This window comes from Oncorhynchus gorbuscha, linkage group LG16 (assembly GCF_021184085.1).
Source record: "Oncorhynchus gorbuscha isolate QuinsamMale2020 ecotype Even-year linkage group LG16, OgorEven_v1.0, whole genome shotgun sequence".
Classification (NCBI taxonomy): Eukaryota; Metazoa; Chordata; class Actinopteri; order Salmoniformes; family Salmonidae; genus Oncorhynchus; species Oncorhynchus gorbuscha.
The window spans coordinates 16944738-16960114 of record NC_060188.1 but is presented as its reverse complement, the minus strand read 5'-3'; the positions used below and the strand labels follow the sequence as shown (position 1 = coordinate 16960114).

At 43.0% G+C, this 15377-nt stretch overlaps 1 protein-coding gene across 1 annotated transcript in view; it reads left to right on the top strand.

Annotated features, from left to right (window-relative positions):
• Positions 1–15377, top strand: part of LOC123999327 (ubiquitin carboxyl-terminal hydrolase 43-like) — a 104126-nt gene that overhangs the window by 76343 nt on the left and 12406 nt on the right. The window contains exons 8-11 of the mRNA XM_046304969.1: positions 4921–5032; positions 11437–11540; positions 14560–14637; positions 14906–15035. Of these exons, the coding sequence (XP_046160925.1) occupies positions 4921–5032; positions 11437–11540; positions 14560–14637; positions 14906–15035 (424 nt within the window). The remainder of the gene's footprint in view (positions 1–4920; positions 5033–11436; positions 11541–14559; positions 14638–14905; positions 15036–15377) is intronic.

Here is a 15377-nt window from a genome sequence, read left to right as displayed (position 1 = left end):
ACATTCCTCTAACCAGCACAGTGTGAAATTTCCATTTCAGTGTCATTGTTTTGTTTAACCGTCAACTCCAAGACCTTCTTGTTGAATCTAATTAGTATAATAAAAATGAGTTTAAACTAGAGATATCAGTCATTTTGCATTGGATGCGTCTCAATCCACTGCATCCGCTGGTGTCGCACTTCCGCATCTGCAGTGAAAGGTAACAGCTCTAGAGCGAAAATCGGTCTTCTCACAAAATCGTCTGTAGAGTCCGAACAAAGCATGAGACTTTCACGAACACGATGGTGTTGTCCATTTTGCTCTACGACCCCTACACGTGTCTTGGATGTCATCTGAAGTCAGTACAGCCGATTTGCCAACTTCTGTCTGTAGCGTCTGAGCAGTTTGGTGGTCTACACACTAATATGACCCCTCTTTCGAAAGCTGAGACTCTCACGTATGTGTCAGTTGCTCACAACAAGAGTCGTCTGAAGGTCTCCCGGTACCAGTTGAAAAAGATTATGGGATTACAGTATAACTTCCTTTGGAAGTTTTGGGGGCACTTTCTGTTGTTCCAGGTAGTGAATGTTATTCAAAGCGTTTGTATGGGTTAATAGCATAAGGCCAAATAAAATTCTAAATCAAATAGCTAAATTAACCTTGGTATGACCTTCTTAAAACAATTCCATATATAACTTAGTAAAAGAGCTAAGAGCTTGCTGTCTAATCCATATCATCTCTGGACACGGCATGCTTTAGATGTGAGTTCCTTGCTGAGAACGTTCAAAGCCAGATTGCTAGTTGTAGTCTGAAATCCAGTCCTGTTTGTAGCAGGCCACTTCACCCATATTGATTTAATGTATTTTGCATTTGCTTAGATGTTTCTTTCTTAGTGATCCCATCATTATGCACAGTGTGGAACAGGACAAACAAATCATAATGTGACCCATATTGATGCTGAGTCTTATTTCCATGCAGACAAACTGCCTGTTGAGGAAAGAGATGCGATGCGCATCAGTGGGAATTCTGACACTTTTCATAGTCTCCATTGGATGATCTTATCACAAGTGTCATATGTTTTTTGGATCAAATAACTTTCTCATTTGTTTTGGTCTGACAGAGGAAAATAAATATGACTCTGTCATAAGCGTGAAATTATTATTAAGAGATATGAGCTATTTTTGCAATTTATTCCAAAGACTGCACAGCTAGAAAATGTGGTTCCTTGGAAGTTGTGGGTTAGTGAACATATGTTTTTGGTTTCACAATGGTTGTGGGAACAAAGCCATACGTTTTGTGACCGGTAAAAGGGAATGTTTTTTCAACGTTCTGAGAACAGAAGGGAACATTTCGCCTGTTCTGGGAACATTTATTTTTAGGTTGCAGGGTGGTTCTGAGAATGTTTTACTCTGGTTCCTTGAAAGTTTTCCTGGGAGCTTTTATTAGAACAGAAATTCTATGTTATTTTGAGGTTTTTGAATAACTTCCTTTCAAACTTTAGAAATACTCCTCAGTTTCATCAGCTGTTCTTAGACAATCCCACAGGTGAAGAAGCTGGATGTGGAGGTCCTGGTCTGGCGTGGTTACACGTGGTCTGCGGTTGTGAGGCTGGTTGGACATACTGTCAAATTCTCTAAAACAACGTTGGAGGTGGCTTATGGTAGAGAAATTAACATTCAATTCTTGGGCAACAACTCTGGTGGACATTCCTGCAGTCAGCATGCCAATTTCTCACTCTCAGACATCTGTGGCATTGTGTTGTGTGACACAATTGCACATTTTAGAGTGGCCTTTAATTGTCCCCAGCACAAGGTGCAGCTGTGTAATGGTGTTTAATCAGCTTCTTGATATGTCACACCTGTCAGGTGAATGGATTATTTTAGAAAATGAGAAATGTTCACTAACAGAGATGTAAACAAATGTGTTCACAAAATTTGAGAAAAATAAGATTTTTGTCCATATGCAAAAATTCAGGGATCTTTTATTTCAGCTCATGAAACATGGGACCAACACTTTACATGTTGCGTTTATATTTTTGTTCAGTATATAATCTTATTTTCTCTTTCCATGGAATTAGTCCATTGTGCCACCAGGATTGAGCTAACATGCCATGTTTTTTTCCGCATACAAAATAAAATCTGTTAAGTTTAGTCTATTCAAACATACCCCATTTCATATGAAACAAGCATGACGTTGGCAGGCTTGGCCATGCGCTAGTCCTCACAGCTGCCTTGGTTATGACGTTGGCAGGCTTGGCCATGCGCTAGTCCTCACAGCTGCCTTGGTTATGACGTTGGCAGGCTTGGCCATGCGCTAGTCCTCACAGCTGCCTTGGTTATGACGCTGGCAGGTTTGGCCATGCGCTAGTCCTCACAGCTGCCTTGGTTATGACGTTGGCAGGCTTGGCCATGCACTAGTCCTCACAGCTGCCTTGGTTATGACGTTGGCAGGCTTGGCCATGCACTAGTCCTCACAGCTGCCTTGGTTATGACGTTAGCAGGCTTGGCCATGCACTAGTCCTCACAGCTGCCTTGGTTATGATGTTGGCAGGCTTGGCCATGCACTAGTCCTCACAGCTGCCTTGGTTATGACGTTGGCAGGCTTGGCCATGCACTAGTCCTCACAGCTGCCTTGGTTATGACGTTGGCAGGCTTGGCCATGCACTAGTCCTCACAGCTGCCTTGGTTATGACGTTGGCAGGCTTGGCCATGCACTAGTCCTCACAGCTGCCTTGGTTATGACGTTGGCAGGCTTGGCCATGCACTAGTCCTCACAGCTGCCTTGGTTATGACGTTGGCAGGCTTGGCCATGCACTCCTCACAGCTGCCTTGGTTATGACGTTGGCAGGCTTGGCCATGCACTAGTCCTCACAGCTGCCTTGGTTATGAGTCCTCACAGCTGCCTTGGTTATGACGGGCTTGGCCATGCACTAGTCCTCACAGCTGCCTTGGTTATGACGTTGGCAGGCTTGGCCATGCACTAGTCCTCACAGCTGCCTTGGTTATGACGTTGGCAGGCTTGGCCATGCACTAGTCCTCACAGCTGCCTTGGTTATGACGCTGGCAGGTTTGGCCATGCGCTAGTCCTCACAGCTGCCTTGGTTATGACGTTGGCAGGCTTGGCCATGCACTAGTCCTCACAGCTGCCTTGGTTATGACGTTGGCAGGCTTGGCCATGCACTAGTCCTCACAGCTGCCTTGGTTATGACGTTAGCAGGCTTGGCCATGCACTAGTCCTCACAGCTGCCTTGGTTATGACGTTGGCAGGCTTGGCCATGCACTAGTCCTCACAGCTGCCTTGGTTATGACGTTGGCAGGCTTGGCCATGCACTAGTCCTCACAGCTGCCTTGGTTATGACGTTAGCAGGCTTGGCCATGCGCTAGTCCTCACAGCTGCCTTGGTTATGACGTTGGCAGGCTTGGCCATGCGCTAGTCCTCACAGCTGCCTTTGTTTTAGATGGATGATCCCACACAAAACTATCAGAGAGATCATCTGACGATCAACACTCACATCTTAAATTCATCAGTCTGAGTGATGCCTACCAGCAGCCCAGTGGACAATCTGTTCCTTGCTGTCTTCTCTGTGTACACTAAGACAAATAAAGCACAACGGTGCTTCAGAGACAACTAACAAGACTGTTGTAGTAGCTCAAGACTTTACAAGGCTACTGCTAAAACGGTGCCTCGGAGGCACCATAGACTGTGTGGGGATCATTGTGGGATGAACATGGACGTGTCTGTAAGGCAATTTAACATACTCCAATCTTGCATCATTCTCAGGTGACGAGAGAGGGGTAGTACTGTGTACCAGGGCCTGCCATAGAGAGAGGGCTTGACAAGACTATGGGCCGATGATCTGAACAGCATAACAAGTCCTGGAAATAAAGGAACAAACACCTCAAAGCACAGAAAAATGATGGCTTTTTGTTGTGTTGTCTCTCTTTATTCCCTGGTTGTTGCAGCTGTTGCTCATAGTGACCGTGGAATGTGGGTCTGCAATTACACAACAATCCGTGGAAAGTACAGTATGTTGAATGGAGGACAATGACATTAATGTTAACAATGTTGAACAGTGTTTGCGATAACTTAATGCACCTTGAGTATCTACATGGTCTCCATGAGGTAATGAGACAACCCTTCATGAAAGAAACTATGATGGGTATTGAATTAAAACAGAATCAATATTTTACTTTAAGACTCAGATGAGAAATACATTTTGATAGGGTTCGTGCACTTTCACATAGACCTAATCAAGCTACATTTTGTAGTGAAGGCCAGAGAAATATTTACGAAATATGCACAAAATATTCAGCTTTGGGTCGTGTTACCAGTCAGATCGACGTACACTGAGGAAAAAATTTCATCTCAATTTGATAGATCATTGAGATGCACCTAGATTAACCCTGTGACGAATCCTCACCGTGGTGTTATCTCCCAATGATGTGTGTAAGCCTCAGCCTCTCCCAGTTAAAGATGAGGAGTTTATGACAGAGACATGGCCTCAATCTGAGGTCCCGTAAAATGAAGGCATCATGTGATCCTTCAGCTCTGATGCAGTTATCTATGTGTGTCTCATATAGATACACTGTAATGAGAGCTCTGGTATAATGGTGATTATATAGGTGGAGCGTCATCCGTGACGATAGGTGAAGGGGGTCTGAAGACTAGTAAGAAACCAGCAACCTAAGCAGGGCTAGTGTGGTTCTGCCTATATGACAGTGTGAGAAGTGAATGCAGGATGTGTACTCTACTCTACTCCTTCTCTCACTGTATATTGATTAAACAGTCATTTGGGTCAATGAAATGTTAGTTGACCACAAACATGCTCATCAATGAAATTACTTCTTTTGATCAGTTCACTTCACGTATCCCATTGATAACTGTCTAAGATCCTATCTCTTTTGACTGAATGGTCATCATGTGTTCCCATCTGCTCCTCAGGTTTGGACCTCCGTTCCTGATGAGGGAGGACCGCTCCACCTCCTGGGACCAGCTGCAGCAGAGCATCCTCAGCAAGCTCTACTACCTGATGATCAACGGAGCACAGGCCCAGGTACAACACTGGAAGACTATAGCTGACACACAGCTAATGGCTCAGCAACTCTCCAACCTCTGACCCTGGGCTAGTGTGTTTTCTGCCTGTCATATCTCTCTATGTCTTGTCTTCTAGTACAGTATGGGCTACCTCTTGAGTATAAAAAAAACACCTAACCAAAACTACATTATGGTATGTGCATATACAGTCAGGTTCAAAATTATTAACCCCCTTGATAAAGATCTCAAAAATGACTATATAAAATAAATAATTCAAATACTGAGCTATATTGTATGCTACATTTAAAAAATATATTAAAAATATAAAAAATATTAACAAGTAATATATTTTTTCTCAAAAAGTTAGGCGTCTAAATGATTGACACCCCTGTTTTCAATACCTTTCAATGCCTCACCTTGCGAGGATCACGGTACTGAGCCTTTTATGAGTTGGAGAACACATTGGGAGGGATCTTAGACCATTTCTCCATACAGAATGAATTTGGATCCTTAATAACCTTTGTCTGCGCTTATGGACTGCCCTCTTGAATTCAAACCACAGGTTTTCAATGGGTTTCAAGTCAGGAGACTGAGATGGCCATTACAAAATATACAATTTGTGGCCAATTATTTTCTTTGTGGATTCTGATGTGTGCTTGGGGTTATTGTCTTGCTGGAAGATCCAAACCAAGTGGCTTGTTTGCACTGTCTCCACCCTTTGTTGGGGCAACCGCAGAACATCGGACCAACATGTAGTGATACAAATGCAACAAAAAAACAGTCTGCTTAGATGCGCCCAGCTGTGTGACCTCAGATTGTGGTTCAGTGCAGCATAGCATGATGTTAATCATGTCGCTAAACAGCTTTCCAGTTAGTGTCTGACTCTGTCAGGCGGCTGCATGGCCACCAGACTGCCTGCATGTTTGTCGGTCGGTTTGCTAAAGACTCCTGATGTTTTAGAGAGAAAAGAAATGATAGGTTAGCATTCTGTGAAGAGAGGAGAGACAGAGATGCCATGAAGGAAGAGTGAGAGTGTTAAACTCTCAGTAATTCTCTGTATTGGATTTATCCTGTCCTTTTTTAAACCTCCAGTTGGCTATTTAATTCAAGTCTAGCTTACAAAATCAGTGTAAGGAGCCGACCTCAGTCAAGAGAGAGACACACCAAATAGATGTTTTACCACAAAAATACAATTCTCTAGAGCATGGACAGATATGCATCAACCTGCATTTATGGCAGCAATCACTTACTTTCAAAAGTGGATTTTCTACCCTCATCTAATTTTAGACCACAGCAATGGAGTCCAATAGCAGCAGAGTGGCAGTAAGCCAGTCAGTCTGCCTCATTGGATCCTGATGTTGCCTCTCCGTTGCCTGACATCTCAGTCAGCATGGAGCTGCTCACTAGAGCAGACAGGGTGACATGCTACGTATGCTACGCTAACCATTCAGATGACACGGTGACTGTGTATAATTAGAGGATAACAGCACCCCTCCTTGAGCAGGCTGTGGCTCAGACTCACAGCTGTAATTCATGACACTACATGATGTCCTCACAGTGACACTCTGTGAGGATGGGGAACTGATGAGATTTAATTGAAGATTCAATACGGGAGATGAGGAGATTTGTAAATGTGGAATGGAGAATGGATATTTGTCACACAGAGACAGACCATGTTACACAGTCACAGACAGTTGATGTTATGGTAATACGTGAGGGATTAAGCAGAAATCCGTCAGTGCTTAGATTGTAATGGGAAAGCATCAGAACATTATTCTCACGTGTAAATAGTGTTGCTATCTACCAAATCATAATGTTCTCGTAACACAAGCAGTAATTAACCCAGGTAGATTTAAGACTGAAAGTTACTGAAAGCAATGATTTTCTCTTGGAGTGCGTGTGCTACTATAACAACTCTTGTGTTTAATTCAATATTGTTTGGTCTCCTCTTGCCTCATGCAGTGTTCTGGCTGAGACAGGTAGAAGCTCAGAGATGTATTGTTGCGTGGTGTTGTGTTTTAGCTGTGTTTTAGCTTCATCTACACAGCAGTCATTCTGACAGGGTATGACATTACTCAGAGCCAGACCAAACGTTGTTGCTTATTTGTTCATTTTCCCTCTCACTTACTCATACCTTCTCACACACCTGTCACACACGCACATACACACACACACCTGAGCTGAGCCTCTTTCTGCTTCACACACACACACCAGAGCTTTTCATACATTCTTAGACTGTAGCCTGCAGTGGGTGGGATGCACACACACACACACACACACGGGTATATACTGTATCTGTGTGTGGCATGGGTGGTCTTTGCATGTAGAAACAAGTCACTAGAGCAGACCATGCTAAGCAGAATACAGGGCTTAAACAAAGTGGCTAAGTACTAGATGAGAGGAAAACTAATTTCAGGTCCACTTTTGTCATCTTTCGTTTCAAGCTTTTGACAGGTAATTCACTTTGAAGACTTTGGGAAGGTTGAGGTATTCTCAGTGAAGCTGTTCACAAAAAAACATCTCATGGAAAGCTGCCAGAGGGTAATGTGATAAACACTAGGACCTCAAATAGGTAGCTGCTTTACACATGCATTTATAGAGGACAGTGTGACCCAGTGGGAAATCCATTCTTCTTCCATTTGAAACCATTTTGGCATTTCAGCTGGAGCAGTTAATGTGTTCTGTGTTCGCTATCTCAGGTTGAGCACAAATATAGAAAAACCCTCTTCAAGACTCACTAGGGTATTTAGACAAACTGCAGGCCTCACAGATTCCTTTATGAGGTCTGGTTATTCCCCCGACGTCCTAGATTTTAGATCTAGTATCTTTATTCTAGGTTACCCCATGACAGGTCGGTGTTGAGATGTATGCCCACACGGCATCCTAATGTACAGTCCCATAGCAGCTTTTGACATATAATTCCTCGTTAGTATTGTCATTCTGTATACCTTTGCAAAGATTTGTCTTTTTTCATCGTTTTTGTTCATAATATAATGACAATCCAAATGCATCAAGAGGAGAAGTGGATCCCCCTTTTGGCAATCCATTTAAGGACACCCATTTTCCCGTTCCCTTAAGTTTAATTAGTCATATGTACAGGATACACATGGTGTACAGCGTCCAATGAAATGCTTAGTTGAAGGTTCCTTCTCGACAATACAACAACAATAAGAAATAAGAAAAGATAATAATAAGAACAAAACATAATTGGCTCAGGAAAATAGAATAAACATTTTAGCATAAGTGTAATATAGAAAAGCACAATTTATAGTCCAATATTTACACATGTATCAGAGAAAGGGGGGATTAGGGGGGGAAGTGTTGAAGTTGTGCAGTATTAGCCTTAGTAAATGAGAGTCTGATAGCAGCAATTGGGGTGTGTGTTTGTGTGTGTGTGTGTGTGTGTGTGTGTGTGTGTGTGTGTGTGTGTGTGTGTGTGTGTGTGTGTGTGTGTGTGTGTGTGTGTGTGTGTGTGTGTGTGTGTGTGTGTGTGTGTGTGTGTGTGTGTGTGTGTGTGTGTGTGTGTGTGTGTGTGAGGTTAAGCGGGCGAGTGTTAAGAAGCGCGGTTTGACGGGTCATGTTTTGGAGGACGCATGACTCGACCTTCGCCTCCTGAGACAGTTGGGGAGTTTCAGTGAAGAGACAAGATCGAAATTGGGGAGAAAAGCGATGTAAAAAATAGAAACTCTTGGTGTCCGACCTTATGCTTTGATACCGTCTGACGGACGGTAAGGGAGTGAACAGCTCATGTCTGGGGTGTGAGGGATCCTTGACGATGCTGCTGGACTTCCTCAGGCACCTTTTCAAGTACATGTCCCGTATGGGTGGGAACACGGCCCTGCAGACCACCAGCAACAGTGCAATACCTGAAAATGTGGGACAGTTAAACAGGTGGCATGAGTTTGTATACCTTCTGACCACCCCTGAAAGTCAGAATAACCATGTTCCACATCATCATGGTGATGTGCCAAGTGGTGATGTGCCACACTTTGCTTCTTCAAAACTTGACTGCTGACATGCAAAATATTCTGGGACTGTATTAACAGTGGACTAATGAAAATAATATCAAAATATTGTTTTTGAGTGATTTTCTTTCTTTTAAGTGTTAAACAAACCCTGAGAGGGCTGTTTGGACAGATGGGAGCTGCCCCCATCAGGATGACTGGAGAAACAGCAACCATCCCATTATTATCCTGCTATAATAATGGAAAGGTTTAGTCAATCTCATGATTTATGCCTGATGAATTTCAAAGCCATGCTATTATGTTATTAACTGATTCATTTACTTTAGTTTGTTTCTGACATGGAAAGTCAACATTTTCACACTCGTAGCAACAGCCATCGTAGAAATAGGAAATACCTTGAACATCTTTGCAATATTTACAGTATTTTCAGGACTGTAGTGTTTGAATCCTTTCAGGACGAGTCGGTTCAGTGTTCTCCTACTTACATAATGCCTTCACCACCTATTTTTGGTTCTCTCCTCTTCACAAGAATCAGTGTTGTTGTTTATCCTGGAATCTGGCCAGCAACTCACAGGAATTCATTTGAAGGAGAGGAAATCAATTTCATTTTCTGCAAAACACTCCAGAACATCCAATCCCAGCAGGTCTCTGAGTAATATGAACACATTTCTTCTTCTCATCTCGATTTTTCAGATGCAATCAAAACAGGCATAAAGAGGGTGATTATCGTTGGGATTATTGGGTGTTTCACATCGAAATTAACCTGTGAAACTTTGGAATTAGACAAAATATATATTTTTTGATTGATTGTGTTCCTGGTAGTACCTCCCAAACTAGAACAGTTCTCAGTAAATAGTCTCTCCTGTATATCTTGCAGAGATGAGGAGAAAACTAACACAAATCCTAATGCTGATTCATTTGGAAAGACCCACCCTTTCCTAGCGTCCTCCAAGTTTGGTGCAGGGCCCCAAGCCTATCAAAAAGATTCAGAGGCTTTGGCCAGTAAAAATGTGGTTTGGAACTATTAACTCTCCAATGTATTGATTTGAATGCTTGGCTGCTCATCTTCTCTCTGGTGGCAGTATTTCAAATCAAATGTTATTTGTCACATTACAACAGGTGTAATGCTTATTTACAAGACCTTGACCAACAAATGCAGTTTTAAGAAAAATAGGTGTTATGTAAAAAATAGAGCAGCAGTAAAATAACAGTAGCAAGGCTTTATACAGGGGGTACCGGTACAGAGTCAATGTGGAGGCTATATACAGGGGGTACCGGTACAGAGTCAATGTGGAGGCCATCTACAGGGGGTACCGGTACAGAGTCAATGTGGAGGCTATATACAGGGGGTACCGGTACAGAGTCAATATGGAGGCTATATACAGGGGGTACCGGTACAGAGTCAATGTGGAGGCTATATACAGGGGGTGCCGGTACAGAGTCAATGTGAAGGCTATATACAGGGGGTACCGGTACAGAGCCAATGTGGAGGCTATATACAGGGAGTACCGGTACAGAGTCAATGTGGAGGCTATATACAGGGGGTATCGGTACAGAGTCAATGTGGAGGCTATATACAGGGGGTACCGGTACAGAGTCAATGTGGAGGCTATATACAGGGGGTACCGGTACAGAGTCAATGTGGAGGCTATATACAGGGGGTACCGGTACAGAGTCAATGTGGAGGCTATATACAGGGGGTACAGAGTCAATGTGGAGGCTATATACAGGGGCTACCAGTACAGAGTCAATGTGGAGGCTATATACAGGGGGTACCGGTACAGAGTCAATGTGGAGGCTATATACAGGGGGTACCAGTACAGAGTCAATGTGGAGGCTATATAAAGGGGATACCGGTACAGAGTCAATGTGGAGGCTATATTCAGGGGGGTACCGGTACAGAGTCAATGTGTGGGGGCACAGGTTAGTCGAGGTAATTGAGGTAAGATGTACATGTAGATAGAGTTAAAGTAACTATGCTTAGATATAAATAGAGAGTAAATGAACAGAGAGTAGCAGCAACGTAAAAGGGGGGAGGGACAATGCAAATAGTCTGGGTAGCCATTTGATTAGCTGTTCAGGAGTCTTATAGCTTGGGGTAGAAGCTGTTAAGAAGCCTTTTGGACCTAGACTTTCAGTGCGGTTATGACTGTAAAAAACAGTGCCAATTCAAAGGATGTTATTTCTGGGGGATGCTGCCTTTACAAGTCATTATTCAACCTCCACATCAGATGATAGGGCACTTTTTACTGACTACAAACCTTGATCTGTCCTGTGCAGACAGGATTCAAATTATGATTCAAAGAACTGTGCTATCAATCACCATATGCATGTCCACCAAGACCAGTGGGAAACCTGATTATACTGTACACTCATAGTTGTACATTACTCTAGTCCCTGCTCCTAACTCCAGTGGCAATGCCAATATTGATTCATTCAAAAAATGTTTGTTTTGCAGAATGCCAGAGTGCTGTTTAAGATCCGTGTGGTGGGAGGATCAGCGTCCTACAGCTACCTCTCCCCCCAGGATGGACGGCCGCTCTACCACCCAGCAGTGAACAGGTGAGACAGACAGCCTCTGCAGGCCACATACTGTAGCTAGCTAAGCGTCTGCGTGTCAGACAGTTAGGTAGTGAGATGAGAAGGTAAGGCCGCGAACATGCGGTTCATCAAGCTAAAGTGAAGCAGTAGAGGTGTTCAAGCAAGTCTTCCAAGCATTTCAAGAGTAATGTGTCAAAACCACAGTTTCTTCCCTCTATATTTTGTATGGGTAGTTCTTTACTGAGAGGCAGCCCATACGGTGTAGTGGATTATGTAATGCCCATTTCTTACCGCAGTGAAATATGCAGCCATTTTGTAAGGTTCTTTTTCAGGAGAGGGTGTCTAATAGTTTACGAACTCTGGAAACTAATTGCCATTTTAAAGGGCACTTTATCAAGGCAAAATTCCTCCAGTTGCTTAGAAATGTCCATTCGTCCATTTGAATGGTTGCTGGGGGGCGTGTTGCTTTTAAAGTGCATGTGTGCACAGTATTCAGAACACTTCTATTTGATGATGGTGCTACAAGACCCATTCATGTATTGATATTTCAGTAATACTATTAAATTGCTGCACGAGTGCCCCTCAAAGGTTTATGTGATTTTGTTTAACCTTTAACAACACCATCAGTAAAAGCATTTAGCATTTCAATCAATAGCTTTCCCTTACTTTGGAAAATAAAGTGATAGGAAGGAACATTCTTCTTGCAGCATATAGGTTGTCTGCTATTCGACTGTGCTCCTTTGACCAGCATAGATGCATTTATTCAGTTGATATTTTGTTGGTGTCCATAGCCAACCTTCATCACGGTCAGGGTTGTATAGAGTCATAATAGAGGCTGTGATGGTGGTAAATGAAAGCATCTATAGCCTGTGGAGAGATACATGTACTGTCTCTACAGATCTGAAATCTCCAGGGCTCATACTGAGAGGCACCCCATAGTCATGAAGATCACTGTGTAATGAAATTCTGTTTGAAGTGTTCGCTTGAAGAGTTCAACTGTCTTTGATTGACTCTCGGCCCAGAATATAATGTAGTTTACCTGAGGGACTCCCAGAGCACAAGATTCCTACAAACAGTCATAGACATTGTGATAGTGAACTTACTACTCTACTCTCTGCCAAGAAAACTGTAGACAATCTTGCCAAATGCTCTGAGAGATATTTCTGAATTCAAATACTGTTTAATTGAGTCGTTTTGAGACTGGATGGATCTCTCGAGGCCATTATAAAAGCACAACTGTCATAGAAAACATGCTTCATTGTAGTATAGACTGAAAAATAAATTGTTTCTCTGTCCCCATTCCACCTCTTCTACTGCTCATGAATAACTAGCATTAAGGAAAATCCCCAATTAATCTGTCACAAATTGTTTAAAATCCCACCTATCATTTAAATCCTATTTATAACTGACCCAATTAGTGGAGCTGGGTTTCTGGTGGGGCTCTATCACACCAAGAATAGCCTCATTCATTGCTGCAGCTGTTAGGGTTTGGTAAGGCACATAAAACTCGACTTTTACATTAAATCAATCTGATTCATAACATGCTTTAGGAAAGGAAAGGGAAAGGACCCCAACATGATGATATTCAATGCTGTCCGGGTTTCAAGGGGCCTACAGTAGCGTTAACACAGACTCTGAATGAAAAGCTCATGTTTAACTACTTTCTTGACCTGCCGAAGATCCAACTCGGATCAAAAGGCCATCTTTATTGTGCGTCTGATTAAATCACCGTGGGATCATACCAGAGTTGCGGGCATTCCTTTTTTATTCAACTACTTTCTTACCATCGATTGTGCTTTAAACATATGTTGTTGTGTGAATAGTTTGTGGATATTCTGTTTATTCAGCCTCTGAAAACACACTTCTGAAAGCACTATCTACAAATCCATGATCTGCTCCTTTTTTTTGAATCCCAGTGTGGTGGATGTTTAATTGTTAGGTCCTGCTGACACCTAGTGGCTGTACAGAGTCTATACATGCTGCCGCACAAAGGCCCTCTCTGAAAAGGTCTCAATGCCGCATTTCCAATGGGGATTTACCCTGGTGTCTTACGCCAGAAGGCTCAGACTTTTCTGTTTCCATCTATGTGGGCTGGCACTTATGTCTCACGAGGCCATGGCTTTGCTCTGACTTGGAGCCACGGCAAAGCCCTGGGTACTTTTCAGCTGGCATTTACATGATGGCTAATTCTGAACTTTGACACCTTCTCGCAAAACTACAGTGTTCTTGAATGATGCAGAGCTTGAAGATTCTGCTCGCCATAAGTATTTAGTGCCACACTCCTAATGGAAACACAATAACTCTAGAGTTTACACCAGGGGATCCCAAACTGGTTTGGCCCACGACCCCATTTTGATATATATAACACCATTGTAAAAAAAAGGTGATGAAAATCAACAGCCAATATTTACTTATTTAATTGGGGCTATGACAATGTATTACAAATCAGTCTGATAATACTTTTGACAGTAATCATTTTCTATGATCTTCTGTACAGAAAATAACAATCATTGATGATGTTCTTTTCCCCTGATTTAGTGCCTGATCTTGTCCACTCTGTTCTAATAAGGCTTGTGGACATTGTAGAGGGAAACAGACACACATGTGTTCCTGAGAGTCTTATCTTTAAGTGATGGGGTCATAATATTTTCTATCTTAAACCGTTCAAAGGATAGAGCCACATTTGTAGGAAGAAAACAGAAACCTGACTGTTTATTACATCCACATCTAGTGGCTACCGGAGGTTACTGACATAGCCCCAGTTCTATGAACCAAGCATGATTTCTTTCCAGAGTTTCTCTTGTGACACCATTTTCAAATCTGGAGACCCCACATGGGGTTGCGACCCCTAGTTTGGGAAACGCTGGCCTACATTAACATAAAACACTGGTGGCCCACTGGTGAGGAGGGTAAGACTCAATGGAAAAGCACCATAACAAAATGTACATACAACCTGAATAATAGGTGAACAGTGTGCGAAGGGGATTATGCTGAAGTTTTACCTTGCTAATCTGATGACCTTTGACCCCTTTGTTCCCAGAGCTCTTAATCTCTGTGGCTCAGGAGGACCGCCCCATGTGAAGCTCATCATCGAGTGGGAACACAGAATAAAAGACTGGTCAGTCAATCTCAGTGACAGTCTATAACCTTCTAGCCCTGAATTATTGTAGACCAACTCTAATCATAAAACAGTATGTATGCTGCTGCACATGCCTTATTTTATTAATGCCTGGCAGCCTCTTTCTCTCTCTGTGCATGTTCCCAACTAACTGTCTGTCTGTCTGTCTGTCTGTCTGTCTGTCTGTCTGTCTGTCTGTCTGTCTGTCTGTCTGTCTGTCTGTCTCCCTCCCTCCCTCCCTCCCTCCCTCCCTCCCTCCCTCCTGCAGCCTGTTTGGGAACATCCAGGAGGAGGTGGTGAAGGATGCTGAGAGTGTGAGAGGCCAGCATCAGCAGCACGTCCAGCAGCACAGTTGTACTCTGGACGAGTGCTTTCAGCTCTACACTAAAGAGGAACAGGTACATTATCTCCTACGGTCAGGCAACAACCACTGCTGAGTACAATCTGTTGTCTCACTATAGTCTACAAGGGTGTCAAACTCATTCCACGGGGGGCCTTGTGTCTGCTGGTTTTAGTTTTTTCCTTTCCATTAAGCCCTAGACAACCAAGTGAATTGAGTCCCTTACTAATTAATGACCTTAATTCATAAATGAAGTCCAAGGGAGGAGCGTAAACCCGTAGAGACACTCGGCCCTCCGTGGAATGAGTTTCACATGTGTCATAGGACCTTAAAAACCGAACCCACTGACTGAATGACTGACGAGGAGCAAGGAAATCCTTCCTACCTGTGATTTTCATTA